This window comes from Octodon degus, unplaced genomic scaffold (assembly GCF_000260255.1).
Source record: "Octodon degus isolate 3935 unplaced genomic scaffold, OctDeg1.0 scaffold00012, whole genome shotgun sequence".
In the NCBI taxonomy this organism is placed as follows: Eukaryota; Metazoa; Chordata; class Mammalia; order Rodentia; family Octodontidae; genus Octodon; species Octodon degus.
Genome location: NW_004524588.1, coordinates 9408903 through 9423375, shown reverse-complemented (window position 1 = coordinate 9423375; position 14473 = coordinate 9408903). Strand labels below are relative to the sequence as shown.

The 14473-nt window shown below is 38.7% G+C and overlaps 1 protein-coding gene across 1 annotated transcript in view; it reads right to left on the bottom strand.

Annotated features, from left to right (window-relative positions):
* Pik3c2g (phosphatidylinositol-4-phosphate 3-kinase catalytic subunit type 2 gamma) overlaps window positions 1-14473 on the bottom strand; it is a 379694-nt gene that overhangs the window by 205249 nt on the left and 159972 nt on the right. Inside the window, exons 20-21 of the mRNA XM_004626203.2 lie at window positions 13198-13291; window positions 9987-10081 (exon numbers count right to left, since the gene is read on the bottom strand). Of these exons, the coding sequence (XP_004626260.1) occupies window positions 9987-10081; window positions 13198-13291 (189 nt within the window). The remainder of the gene's footprint in view (window positions 1-9986; window positions 10082-13197; window positions 13292-14473) is intronic.

Genomic DNA, 14473 nt, shown 5'->3' with positions numbered 1-14473 from the left:
TCTCTCTCTCTCTCTCTCTCTCTCTCTCTCTCTCTCTCTCTCTTTGTATCAGGGATCAATCTCAGGACCTTGTGCTTGCCAGGCAGGTGCTTATGCAGCTGAGCTATCTCCCCAGTGCAAGGATCAATTTATATTAGTAAAGACTATTCTGGGAGCAGTGTGGAGGATGTGCTAAGGAAAAAAAAAGAGTAAAAGTGAAGGAAAGCAATTGGGAAGTCATTGCACTGGTTCACCCAGTGATACTAGAGGTCCAAACTAATATGCTAGATAGAAAAATAGCAAAGAGGGACACAAATTCAAGATGTATTGATGAGAACCAATACTTAGGAATTAAGGATTATTTGAGCGAGGAAGATATTTGGGTAAGAATAATGCTTCTTGATTTTCTATGTTGAGTATCTTAGCAGTGGTTAAAAGCCAGGACATTACACATGAAAAAAAAGAAGCCTTGAACATGTTGAGCACATTATTGGAAGGCTGGAGGGCAGCAATATTGAATTCAATTATTTCCTTCAACAGTTCCTATAGCTATCTGGGACTTTGTTATTGACTTCTTAGTGTTGGAATATAGAGAAAAAAGTGTGTTACCAACACCTCAAAATAACTTCAATACGATGATACAATTTTCTTGATTTTTTTTTCTTGGTCAAGGTTCAGAAATCCAGATATGAATTTCACAGCCAGATGCCATCATGAATAGAGTAATATTCTTCCTAAATTATTTTCATCTGCCCTATATGCAATAGTAATTTTTTCCTGAGCAACCTGTAGCATTCAAGGCACCACCTCGAAAGTGAAAGTTCGTCCTTGCCAAAGCTTCTAATATTTTCCTTTTACACTCTCCCCACTCCATGGTGGTGAAAATGGATGTCTGGTGTTCGTGCACACATCTAGTCTTGGGGAGTAGGCTACAGCAGCACACAGGGACTAAGGCAGGGAATGACTGAGCTATATGATGGGCGGAATCTGTTCACCAACCCGGAACTTCCTCTGTATCCAACCACTTCCTGGGCACTTTTTATTAGAAGGGAATAGGAGTACTTGCTTCGGCAGCACATATACTGGAAGGGAACGGGAGACTGATTACATTTGATTGAGGCCAAGTTCTGATTCATTTAACTTGAGGAAAAGGACTGACTTAATTATATTCACATATTGTGAGTTAATTAAATAGTGCTTTGAAGAGGACTGAGAAAGTCTTGGTTTTATGAAATAGCTACTGAAAAATAAAAACTGAGTCCAGACTGAGTCTACTGAGAAAATTACTTGGGGATTTTTCTCCTTTCACTCATGGTTTAATAATAAGGTCTGCAGCAAATGTAAAGTTTTAAGAATGAGTCGTGCCACACACAAAGAAGGTTCTGGAAATAACCTACTATGTACTTCCAAAAAAGTCCTTCAAGGACATAAGCTCATTTGGAGATGATTATAAATACTATTAATTGTATTAATTAACACTTCAATTGACGGCACTTACTGGGGCACACTAGCAGTTAATTAATAGTAAAATGTTTGAGTTATCACATACAGAGATCTCAACTTGGAATATTGTTTTCTTTTCAGTTTTGCCCTTAATTAAGGAAAAGTTATCTCTTCAGTTCTTGAATGAGTTCCTAAGAACCAAGCATTTAATAAGCACTTGAAGTTGCACATTTTTGAAGATAGATGTTAATTTGGAAAGGGATCTGATTGGGCATGATGTAGCATGAGAAGAAGATTTTCACTTCAATTCCTTAGTGAACTAGATGGTTGTCATTGGATCAATCACTTAACATGTTGAAACCCATTTCTGGGATACTAAATAGCCGTTCTCATCCTATTTAATTCCAAAATTCATCTTGAAAGTACAATTCAAATATTATTAGAAGACAAGGCTAACTTTGAAACAAAAATACTTTCTTTGACCACATTTTTTTTGTTGACCAGACAGAAACTACTATGATTGAGAAGTAATGAATAATTCAGCATTGTAATGCTGCTTTTCAAGGCCATATTGCATATCCATAGCATAAACTATGTCAGCGAGAAACTAACATGGACTTACAGAAATCAGATCTAAGTTTAAGGAAGACTCGATGTTAACTGCATGTGGGGCCTGTAATGAAAATTGCTGGACAACGGATCTGAAAGTTCAGGTCCCAAGAGCCTGCCCGAGTCTAAGTTTTCACATTTGGGTCACTATTTGTATACAAAATACCCATATTCATTTCTCTTCAGTTAAAAACAAAACAAAAGAGAAGAATTTGGAGGAAAATGTAACAAAGGCCACATTTAAGGTAGAGCTCTATTTCTGGCTTTTGCATTGATGTGTGGTAGAACTTTTGTATAATATTTTATTCTCAGGTATATTTAGTAGGACTTAAATAACCTCCTAAAGTTAATTTAAGATTATTTTCTGTTTTAAAGATTCTTTTGTTAAAGGAACCACATAAACACTCAATTCTTAAAATAGAAATAAGCCACACAAAACAATTGTTCCTGTATTATGCACAAACTTGGAAGCCGTGCTAATGGATTTTTCAGGTTGCTGTACAAATCAGGAAACTTTCTTACAAATATCCATCACTTTCTCATCAGGTTGGCTGGGGAGAGCAGAGGTCCTGTTAATCTAAGTGAGTTGCTTATCTAGAAATTCAATCTGTTGTACACTTTTCCAAGAATAACAGAGGTAAAGAAGATTATAACAGATCAATATTAAATGACAGAGAGACGTATCTTTCCCTTACAAAAGGGTGAAGCAATATTTTATTATTTATTGCATTGTAAACATAAAAAGGTGACTTAGTAGCAGCACAACGATTCCTGAAAGTAAGGGATTGAGGCTTTAAAGCCTCCTATTGATTCTGTATTATGTTTGCTCCACTCCTCTGCCGGAGCTCCCCTAAGCACAGCCTTTAGTCTTCACAGTGTTTCAGACATCAAAGCAGGCAGGGAGCATTTCCCTCTTCTGTGGATTCATTTGTAGGCCTTTATCCACACTTAAAACTGATAGAATGAGAGCACACAGATAGAGCTTTTGATGTACTTGGTGTCCGGCCTTGTCCCTGCTTGAGTTGGGAACAGGGCATAGGCAGGACCGAAGATGTTACTAATTTCCTCCTTCCGCTCTACCCTTGCTACACACACAGTGGGCTCTCCCTGGTGCCCGGATGCTGAGATATGAGCCCATGACCTTCTCATTGCAAGGACCATTCTTTGTTTATCTTTAAAAGATGCCTTTAGGTCAATGGGATCTAGCATTTCAAAGGTGATCGTATAAACGAACAAATGATGAGTTTGTCAGAAAAAAAATATGGTCTGAAGAATATATGTTTGCACTAGAAAGGAATTCGTAAAGGGGAAAAATTGTTAACTTTGAGGAATGACTCATAATTGAGAGAATTTCAGGCATTTGGGAAAATGTGTGACTTTAGATCAGAGTTCTCACATTTATCTTTCTTCGTCTAAAGTCTACCCTGGGAGGCTGGTAACTTGGTGGCAAAGCATTAGGCCCTAAGATATTCAACAGAGCAAAAATAAATAAATAAATAAATAAATAAATAAATAAATAAATAAATAAATATTGAAAATAAAGCAGACTCCAATTTGAGAAGTTGTCACCAAATGCTAGATAAGCAAAGGTTTAGGGAAGATTGTATAAAAAATAAATGGTAAGATCTTGCTTCATCGCAATGTGATGGGTAGCATGTTGAAGCCGAGAGATTCTTTAAATACTACGTGACACCTCCTAAAGGCTTCGGAGCGCGTGACACACCACCGCGGATGCCCTAATTTACTTTCTGGTTTCCCCCCGTCTCTCACCTGCGTGCTCTGAGGCCCTCCTTCCTGACTTGGGTGATGTCTGATTTCCTACGTTCTCCCTTGTCTCCAGTTTTGCTCTGGCTTGCGATATCCGTTGGCTGTTCCAGACTGGGACAATTTCCTGACATTTCTCTGACGCTGCCAAGTTCTTTTGTGGGTACTCAAGTAGCTCTCTTCTGCCCCCTCCTGTCACAGATCTGCATGTGCACATCTGAGCCCAGATAACTGCTCTCTCTTTTTTTTTTTTTTTTTTTTTTTAACTGAACAGCAATTTATTGAATGTGTATATAAAGTGCCAAATACAGTTCTAGTACTTGCGATCTATCAGCAAACAAAGCAGAAAAAATCATTACTTGGGTAGAGCTTCACAAGGAGCTTCATCTCACATTCAAAGGGGTCACTTCCAGATTTTCACACCATATGCCTTGAGAACTACTTTTATAAAGGATCCATGTTTTAGAATGGCTTCTTACCATAAAGACTTTGTTTCAAATCATCTCGTTCCATCAGATTCGGTAGTAGGAGTGCAAAATTTGTGGTACTGGTATTTTTCCTATAGCATGTTGCACAACATATTTTTCTTCTTCTTTTTTTTAAACACATACCATTATCGCTTTATGTCTATGGGTTGCACAGTACCCTTGGATTAAAATAACTAAAGATTTAAAATATGGAAAAGTTTTGCTGGACTAAACATGCACAAGTTTTTCCCTCTGATTACACTTGAATAATAGAGTATAACACTTATTTACTTAGCACTTACATTCTATGGAGTATTATACATAATCTAGAGAGGTGAAAGTAGAGGAGAGAATGTGCATAAGTTATATGCGCATGCTACACCATTTTATTTTATTTTTTGCCTAGCTGGGGATTGAACTCAGGCCACTGCACTTGCCAGGCAACTGAGCTATCTCCCCAGCCTCCTACCATATTAGATAAGGGTCTTGAGGAGTTACAGACTTTGGCCTCTCTGGGGACACATGGATCTGGAACAAATCCCTGGCAGACACCAAGGGACAACTGTATTTAAATTCATTATCTCTATGTAAAAATCTGCATCTTGGTTCAAGTTCCCTAGAACAGCACATGAGACAGGAATTTCAGTGCTTGTGATTTACTGAACAAGTCTTCTCTGGGGAAAGTCCTGTAAGGGAGTGGAGAAGCCTTTACAGAGACAAGATGTAATAAGGCAAAGTCTGAGGTCAAGTCTTAGCCTCGATCCCACCCATGGCGAAACTCTGGAATGTAAAGCTCGGTGATTTCCCAGCTGGCAGGCCAGGTAGCTATGTGGCCAGGGGACAATCTCCAGAGAAGGGACAGAAATGGATTGGCAGTCAGTGTGGAAGCTGGGGATGGATGTAGCAGGCAGGTAACTACATTGGGTTATGGCACTGGATTTTCACAGAGACTCAGGCAAGGCAGTAAATTCAGATTCCTTGGAACTGTTGATGTGTGAACAGATTTCTATGACCTCTTAACTTTAAAAAATTGGAGTTAATATTGGGTTTAGAAACCATGGGGATTGATATGGCATGGTTTGGATTGTTAGCTACTATGTGACCAGAAAATGAAATGCACAGGCTGCTAGATGGGCAGAGGAAGTATGAGACAGCGCCTGGCAGAATCACAGGTAGAATGTCATGGTGTACAATGTTGGAGTAGTTTTCAATCCCAGGGCTTGCTGAGGAGAGTCAGAGAAAGCTTTCTGGATGACAGTATGTCCTGGTAGTTAGATCTAAAATGCCCTCCAAATATCTCATGTGTTTGGAAGGTGCTTGGATCATGGGAGCACTATGGGCATCAGCCGGTTCAGGCACTGATGTGTTCAGGAGTCGCGGAACTGAATGCGTGATGGGGAGGCAGAGCCTGGCTGGAGGTGGGCCACTGGATAGCTGGCATTCAGAAGGGTGCATTCTTGTCCTCCCTCCTTTCTCTGCTTCCTGGTTGCCATGGAGTGAATGCCCTTTGCTCTGTCACAGCCTTCTGCCATCCTGTTTCTATCTTAGAATCAGTAGACCATGGTCTGAAACTGTGAACCCAAATAAACCACTCATCTTTTAAGTTGTGGGTGATTGTTACATTGTCCTCATCATGGAAATGTGACTGCAGCACCGGTCGGTCCTAAGGTAAGGCCCTTCACAAAATCCTTCCTGTTTGTAGATCTTTTGTCAACACAGCTACTTTCTCTTAGTTCAATGAGAAGAAAGATTTGTACTAATAGTGGTTAAACAAGATATCATGTCTGCATCTTGTACTATGAATAACTACTATGAAGACAACAATATGCAATGTATTACTTATTGTAACTGTCTTAACAACTTGTTTTGAAACTGTCTCATTGCAATTTCTTTCTCAATAAAATTAACCAAAAAAAATCCTTCCTGTGGGACATAATTTGTCACAAATTGATGGCTTCAACAGCACAAAGACATTCTCACAACTCTGTAAGCTAGAATTCTGAAGTCGCCATGTTGGTCAGTCCTTCCTCCCTCCAGGGATCTAGGGGAACCTCTCCCAGCTTTGGTTGTCTCCAGGTTTTCAAGGGTCTGGGGCTGCAGGCAGACCATCAATTCCCCCATCTTTCCATAGCATCTTTTGCTTTAGCCTCAGAAGGTCACTTGTCCCCGACTGTAGGTCCCATCCTCATATTCTGGGGTGCTCTCAACCAAAAAACTTGTACCAATTTCCTTGTCAAAGATCCTTTTCCATAATGTAATTTGTAATTTCCTGGGTTTAAGGTGTGGAATATTGTTTGGGAGATGATATTCCATTATCCCATTACCTATTAAATTATTTCTGGGTCAGAGTGACAGAGGTGGGCCGGCCAGATAGTGCCATGGACTAAAGCACCTGTTTAGGCACAGCACAACAGTCTTGTTTAGATCCCCCTGTGCCTTGCTGGCCCCGCCCCCAGGGCGCATGGAGGGGTGATTGAAGTTGGATGTGGCGGCCTGCACCTGTAATCCCAGCGCTTGGGAGGCTGATAGAAGAGAATCACTATGAGTCGGATCTACATAGTGAGACCCTGTAGATCCTGTACTAAATACAAAAACAAAAGAAAACAAAACCCAAAATGACAAAGGCACTGGGTTTCAGCTTCTACAATTAACTGTAATTGTATAGGTTTGGGACCCCCTAACTCAAAACCCAAAATATTATTGTTTCCATGTAAAACCATCTTCTATGGTGCAAATTTTGGGGTTAAAGCTCTTCAGCTTAAAATCTGAAGCTGGGTTTAGATTTTTCTTAAAATTAGGGGCTAACTTTTTCTTAGGCTCTAACTTTTTCTTAAAATTAGGGGCTACTCACCCTCCATTGAACCTTCCCATGAAGGAGACTCAAAATAATCACAGGTCAATTTTCCTCCAAGAAATGTTATGGACAGTAAAGCAAAATGGTCAAGATGGAGTCATTCCAGCCTACTTATTCAATATTTGGTGAATCACTCCATTAGTCAGTGATAACAGTAGCTGGAAGTAGTGGAGTAAAGGGATAGTTTAGGATGCTACAGAGCGGGCCAAAGAGTTGGCCATGTTAGTGGGAAAAAGTGAAGAGCTTCTGAAACCCTAAGCTTAGGAACACAGACTCTCAGAGAGACAAAGCTCTAGGTGAGCAGGGCAAGACACTGAATTCAGTGTTGAATAAAGACATTGATTCTGAAGAGGCTGTAGTTCATGCAAGTGAAAATCTCATTAAACTGATGGCTGATGAGTTTCTGTCTTTTTAAAAAACAAGGCCTTGCTCTTTTAAAAGGGCTAAAGTTTAATTTTTTTAAAAAAAGTTTTAGTTCAAATATCCTACACAAAATCCTCCTTACATATGATGTTAGGGCTTGGCAATTTCTACCACATAATGTGTTTTAATATGAACATTATTATTTTGTGTATATTATCTGAGTCTTAATCTTTTCTTTTTTTGTATTTAGGACAGGTTATACAGGGTGTCACTGCAAAGATTGAACTCCTAGTGATCCTATTGTTTACAGCCTCCCAAGTGCTGGGATTACAGGGGCATGCCACCACGCCCAGTCTTAATCTCAGTCTCAACACACCCCAGGGGCTGGGCCAGCAAGGCCGGCCCTGGGGATCAAAATCCTGACTCTTGCATCTGCCTAAGTAGGTGCTTTAATCCACTGAGCTATTTGGCCAGCCCTCTGATTCTTAATTTTTATTTTAAAATCTCTCAACTGGTTTTTCCTTTTTTTTAATGTTCTTATAGATTTGGCTCTTACAACAAGCATCTCATTTGTAACTTTGTAACTTCTATTCCTTTTTTTTTTTTTTTTTTTTTGGTGATACCAGGGATCAAACTTTTACTTCCTTTTACTTCCCAGGTAAACACTTATTCCACTGAGCTATCTCCTTGTCCCATATTCTTTTAATTTTTTAATTTTTTAATGTACCATATTCTTTTTGCAACTGTCATCTTATTTCTTAAACTAGTGAAGAGATAAGTGGGATTCATTACTGATTTCTTTCATAAGAGTGAGAAAAGCTTTCCTCCCAACTCCTGAGGCAACAGTGACATAATTGTGTTTATGTGAATTTACAAATATGACACTGACTTACAGCCTTGCATTCCTTATTGTCTTTCAAATGACTCTACTTTTCACACCAGTTTAGCAGATGAAAAATTTACTCAGGTGGTGTATGCATTATAACAACCACAAATCAGAGTAAGGTCTTAAATACTGCATTTTGATTTTCAATACATCCTTTAACACATCATCTTTTTTTACTTCATACATTTTTATGTTAGTTCATATATTGAACTTGTTATTATGTTACATTTACATATGCTTTATTTTAATAATGCATACAAAAGTTAAATTTTAAGGAAGTAAGCATTGAGTTGAATAGAATTTTGGCTAAGTAAGATGCAATATCATAAAGTGTATTATTTAGCTTTCTGCATAGCACGTGGTAGCTGACTGAGAAACTGTGGAGTACAAGTTGCGGAGAGCTTTGACAAGAGTCCATTCAGTGAAGGGCCCGTCACCACCCAATGTGTCCGATTCCTTCTTAGAGTATCACCCTAGAGGAAATACTCTGCTTCTTAAACTAGAAATTTCCAATCATGAGTATCAAGTCAAATATAAGGCAAGTATCAAGTCCTTGTCGAGTCTCTGTGTCTGTTTGCTGTGAAATCCTTGACTTACTTTCAAGGGAAGAGTTATAGCAATGTGAATAACATTTCTTGAATCAGAAAAACATGACTCTCCAAAGTAATGCTGACTTGCTGTGCTCCTAGTAATCGAAGTTGAATCAAGTAAGTGGTGGCTGTCATGTAGCCACAAAGATAAGAGAAAAGCCTATTTTTATCAATAGATTATTGACACAGGTAATTGTGAAAGCTTTTTGCCATGAAATTCCATTTCTGAGGTAGGTAATGAAAAAAGTAGGAAAACAAAACACAAATAACATTATGTTTCATATAAGCCAGAGTAGGTGACAGTGGGATAAATTCTGATATCTCTTAAGTAATTGGTGTTTCTCCAGTAATATTCTAAGTCCATAGTTGGGAAAAGTTTAGTGTTTTAGAAATTTTCAAATATTGTACATAAAGTACTTGAAAATAAACATTCTTTCAAAACATTGTGTCTTACAGTTAGATTTTATATCAAAGCCTTCAGTGAATTAATACGAGCACACATAGCATTGGTAAGTTAAAGCTATAGGAAAGTAGCACGTAGGCCAGCAGGATAGCTCAGCAGACTAAGCACCTGCTTAGGCAAGCGCAGGGACCAGGATTCAATCGCTAGCACCACATGCTGCACTTGCCCCAGCCTCAGGCATGCTGAGCTAGCCTCCAAGACTGGGCATGGTAGCACATGTCACCTGTAATTCCAGCACTGAAGAGGCTGAAAACAGGAGGATCACTATGAGTCTGAGCTGCGTAGTGAGATCCTGTACCAAATACATTTTTTTAAAAGTGGCAGGCAGACTAGAATTTTGAGTGGATCACCCAAGTGTTTAACTGTAGCAATGTTCTAAAAGGAAGATTCTGAAAATGAGGAGAGCGAACTTATAAATAAAAACACTTTTGATAAACCCTCAAAATGACTGCACTTTGAGTAAAGGTATCCGTCACAAGGTGAAAGAATTTCCCACTTCTTTTACCGTTGCTGCCTGAGGAAGTTGGCACTGACCAAGGCCTTCTCACCTCTTATTGACAGAACTCACCAGTAAAGGCGGTGGGCCACCTGGATGCTCTGCAGGGAGCGCTGCAGGAGAAGTTCCACCAAAGGGCCCTGAAGGCTCCACTCAAACTTGACTGCCTGTGGTGAAGAATAATAATTTTAAATGTTTTTCTTCTCTCGGGGTCAAAAATCATAGAAGAATGTAGAGCTAAAGAGGCTTGAGGGGAAGCGAAGGAAAATGGCACTCAGATTTCAGTAAGAGGCTCATCACATATTAGGTAATTTTAAACTGGAATCTAATTACCTTGCATCTGTCTCTTTCTCTGTTTATCTGTTTGCATGTCTGTCTCTGTCTCTTGCTCTATCTCTGTCTCTCTATTTCACACACACACACACACACACACACACACACACACACACCACACACAGAGCATAAGCCATATTTTTAATATCACAGTACAGAGATAAGGGGAAATCTGGGTAGTCTCTTCGTTTACACACACCTGAAAAAAACACCTCAAGACGCTCACCATCCTCAATGATGGAAAAGCTTCTGAATTCCTGAGGTGTGAGAAGGCTGGCCATGGCTTCATGAGCTGCATATGGGCCTAAGTACTGACAGGGTGTACAGAGGCCTTAATGTGGACTGTGTCAAGCTGTGGCCGCAAGCACCTTTCCATACTGGTTAGTGCTGAGCTGACTAGTTCCTGAGTTTTGTTTATGTCCTATTTGTGAATTCATGAGATGGGGCTAAAAAAATACAACAAATGTTTAAAATTTTAGAAAGTTATTACAGCAAAACTGTGTTATCATTTGTCCCCCTCACTGTGAATACACTTAACCCATAGCTTCTGCTCCTTGCTGGAGCAGTTCCCAGAGTCCTCTTCGGTAACTGTCTTTACTTGTGCTGTGATGACTGCATCAATGTCCTGAATCAATTCAAGACATTTACCTTTCATGGTCACGTTGATTTGGGGAAGAACTGTAAGTCCAAAGTGCTGGATCAGGTGAGAAAGGTAGATAAGACACTCCAGAGTGCTTTTGTGAGCCTACCTTTCCACTGGATGGAGCTCAGTGGCAGTGTTCACCCTATTGCTTATCCTACCTACCTTGTAAAGACTCTGGAAAGAGGACTTCCACACTGCTTGAAAAAGTGGCAAGAATGCCCCTTTTCCCTTTGTTTTGTCATTTTGTGGTGAAAATAAAAAAAATATATATGTATGTATATACAAAACAGGATAGATATATAGCTACTTTCTTTTAGTTCAATGAGAAGGAAGATTTGTACTAACTGTTTAGACAAGGTATCATGTCTGTACCTTGTACTCTGAATAACTACTATGAAGACAACAATATGCAATGTATTAATTATTGTAACTGTCCTACTAACCTGTTTTGGAACTGCCTCATTGCTGTTTCTTTCTCATTAAAATTAATTAAAAATTAAAAATAATAAATTTTTAAAAAGTTCCAAGGATGAAGCAGGGGAGGATGTTTAGGGGGACTAGCAGCAATATGTCTTTTATTGTAATAAACTCAAAACATAATCACATCATTTTTGATCAGCTCTTAAATAACACAGATACATGAGCAGGACATATCTGAAAATTTACTTCCATAATGGTATTGCTTGGTCTCTTTCCATTATTTTTGTCTAACTTAGCAACTATTGCTCTTGAGTTGCCTTCCTGGCCTAAAACTCCTTGTTTTACTCTGGTGCCACCTTCCACTAAATCTCACCTCATGCGGTAGTAGGCAGCCAATTTTTGTGTGTACATCATGTCATTGTCCACTGTGTACCTGGATTCTACCTGCAGAGTTACAACCTGTGGTTGATACTATAACAACAACAATGATTCCACAAAATAATAAACATGGTAGAATTTTATGTGTTAGAAAGCCTTAAGTTCAGGGTGGAGCCTGAAAGTCTTACTGCAAACTGTAAAAAAGTGTTTCTAAAGTCTTTCCAGTTTTTATTTATTCTCTAATGACATTGTGCATTTCTTCCCATCTGAGAACATGTTTGATATCCTTACTTTTAGTTCACTTATTTGCAGCTTTATTTAATTTTACCTCCTGTGTATGTGCTAGGCTGCATTCTGGGCACTTGCTTATGTATTTGGACTTGCAGGAGTAGGGCTCTCCTAATTATTCCTGGTGCCAAGTGTACTGACTCTGGAATTTCAAATGAGATCATATAGACTTTTGTTAAAAATGTACTCTTATGAAGCAGATACTGTATGCTGCTCATACCGTGTGTGGGCCACGACCTAAAGAGCGGTTCTACAAATCCCATTTTTTTCCCCCTTATGATACTATTCTGCCAAGTTGAAGGAAGTTGTTGTGATGAGGATCGGTAAAATAGCTAGGGTACAGCTAGATTTGCACCATCACTCCCTCCTTTCGAAAATCTTCAAAGAAATTCATGCTGTGTGTGCAAACTACAATGGTACTAGATTTTATTAAGAGGTTCTTCCCCACTACTTTTACCCTCTTCTATCTACCAATGGTCAAAATCTGAGGCATTTGGTGCTTTAAATAGCTTCAAACGTTTTATATAAGAAAATATCTGAGTTTAGAAAACAAAAAATGAAGCACAAAGATCAATATTTTAAAAATCCTTTGGCCCAGCCTAGAGAAAAGGTTATTATCATTGTAGCTTAGTATTCAGTCTTTTATATGTTCCCTGTTTGACATGTGTATTTTAATTGTTAATCTTTCATTGCATTCAGATTATGTTTGTTGTAATTCATATTACTCATTAACTTCATAGTCTTTTCTAAAATTATTCCAATAGTGTAATATTCAAGGTCATTAAAATGTACTAGTTGGCAGCAGAATTTGGGTATTAGAATTACTTTTAAAAGATTTATAATCAATTTTAGAGTTCACTCTTGGAAAGATAAGAAACTGTAATATGGGAGCCGTATAGCAAACAATTACTTCTACATAACCTTTCTTTGGTTAATGTCTTACATATACAATCACAAAGATTTTACAACACACATTCTTGGTTTTTATTCTGGTCTAATTAGTAAGTAGATAGTCTTAAAAGTTTCTCCTTTTGGACTTTTGTTAATACATCACTTTATACTAGGGAATGCTTGTATCCTTCACTTTGACATAAAAGCTATAATTTAGTTCTTTGCCTGGCCAAAATACCTCTTTGAAGGAGTCTGTTGTTGATTCATTGGGAACTTAAAGAGAATCACTGGTTCATTCCAGGAATCCCTTGGCAACCTTGAAGTTCTTACCTGAACAAGCTGGGGGAGATACTCCAATAGTTCATCGTTCAAGAGGTGGTCCAGTTGTTGAACAGCCACTTTACGAATTTCCTGATCTGGAAAACTGATACACAATGTATATGTCTATAAAGTTTGAATGGCGAGGAATAAGAAATGAAATGTATCAGGGCACAGAATGAATTTCACATCCATGACATGAGATAAAATAATCCATAACCTCTTAGAACAATGATTTGCATCAATTTTTTTCTTTTTCTTTTTAATAGTTTGTATTTCCCTGTGGACTGCAGTAGAAAGCCATTTGCACCAGACTTTACAAAGTTAAATTTTCAGGTCTCCACCAGTTTTGTTATGTGTACAATGTAGATTATGGGATATTGGAAATCTTTTCTAAAATATGGAGGTCTTTATTTTCTATTTAGCCCAAAATTTGTTAAATAATTACTAGCTGAAGATTTGATAGTTTGTGTTTAAAAGCAGGATCTGATATATTAAAACTGGTTTTGGCTAGATCTTAATGAACAAGGCCTGCATGCCTCCTTCCCTGCATTGGCCTCTGCCACCGAGGTGGAGGGACCCCCGGCCCAGCCCGCGTCCGAGAAGGAGCCCCACATGCCCGACCCGTGAGAGGACAGTGAGGAGGAGGAGGAGGAGGAGGAGGACGACGACGACGACGACGACGACGACGACGACGACGACGACGAAGAGGACGAGGAAGTGAAAGAAAAGAGTCTCATTGTGGAAGGCATGAGGGAGAATAAGAAAGTAGAGAGGCAATGCAAGTGTCTTCTTTTACAAAGAGAACCATTTACGATTGCACAAGGAAAAGGACAGAAACTTTGTGAAATTGAAAGGATACATTTCTTTCTAAGTAAGAAAAAAAACCAGATGAATTAAGAAATTTACATAAACTGCTTTACAACAGACCTGGCACAGTGTCTTCATTAAAGAAGAATGTGGGTCAGTTTAGTGGCTTTCCATTTGAAAAAGGAAGCATACAGCATAAGAAAAAGGAAGAAATGCTGAAAAAGTTTAGAAATGCCACGTTAATGAGTATGTGTAAAGTTCTTGATTTGGAGAGATCAGATAAATAGTGAAGAGGATCTTGAATTTTTTTAATGCATCCAAAACCATCAGGCAAACCATTGCCAAAATCTAAAAAAACTTCTAGCAAAGGCAGTAAAAAGGAAAGGAACAGTTCTGGAATGGCAAGGAAGGCAAAGCAAAACAAATGCCTTGAAATTCTGTCGGATGAATCCAGTAGTGATGAAGATGAAAAGAAAAA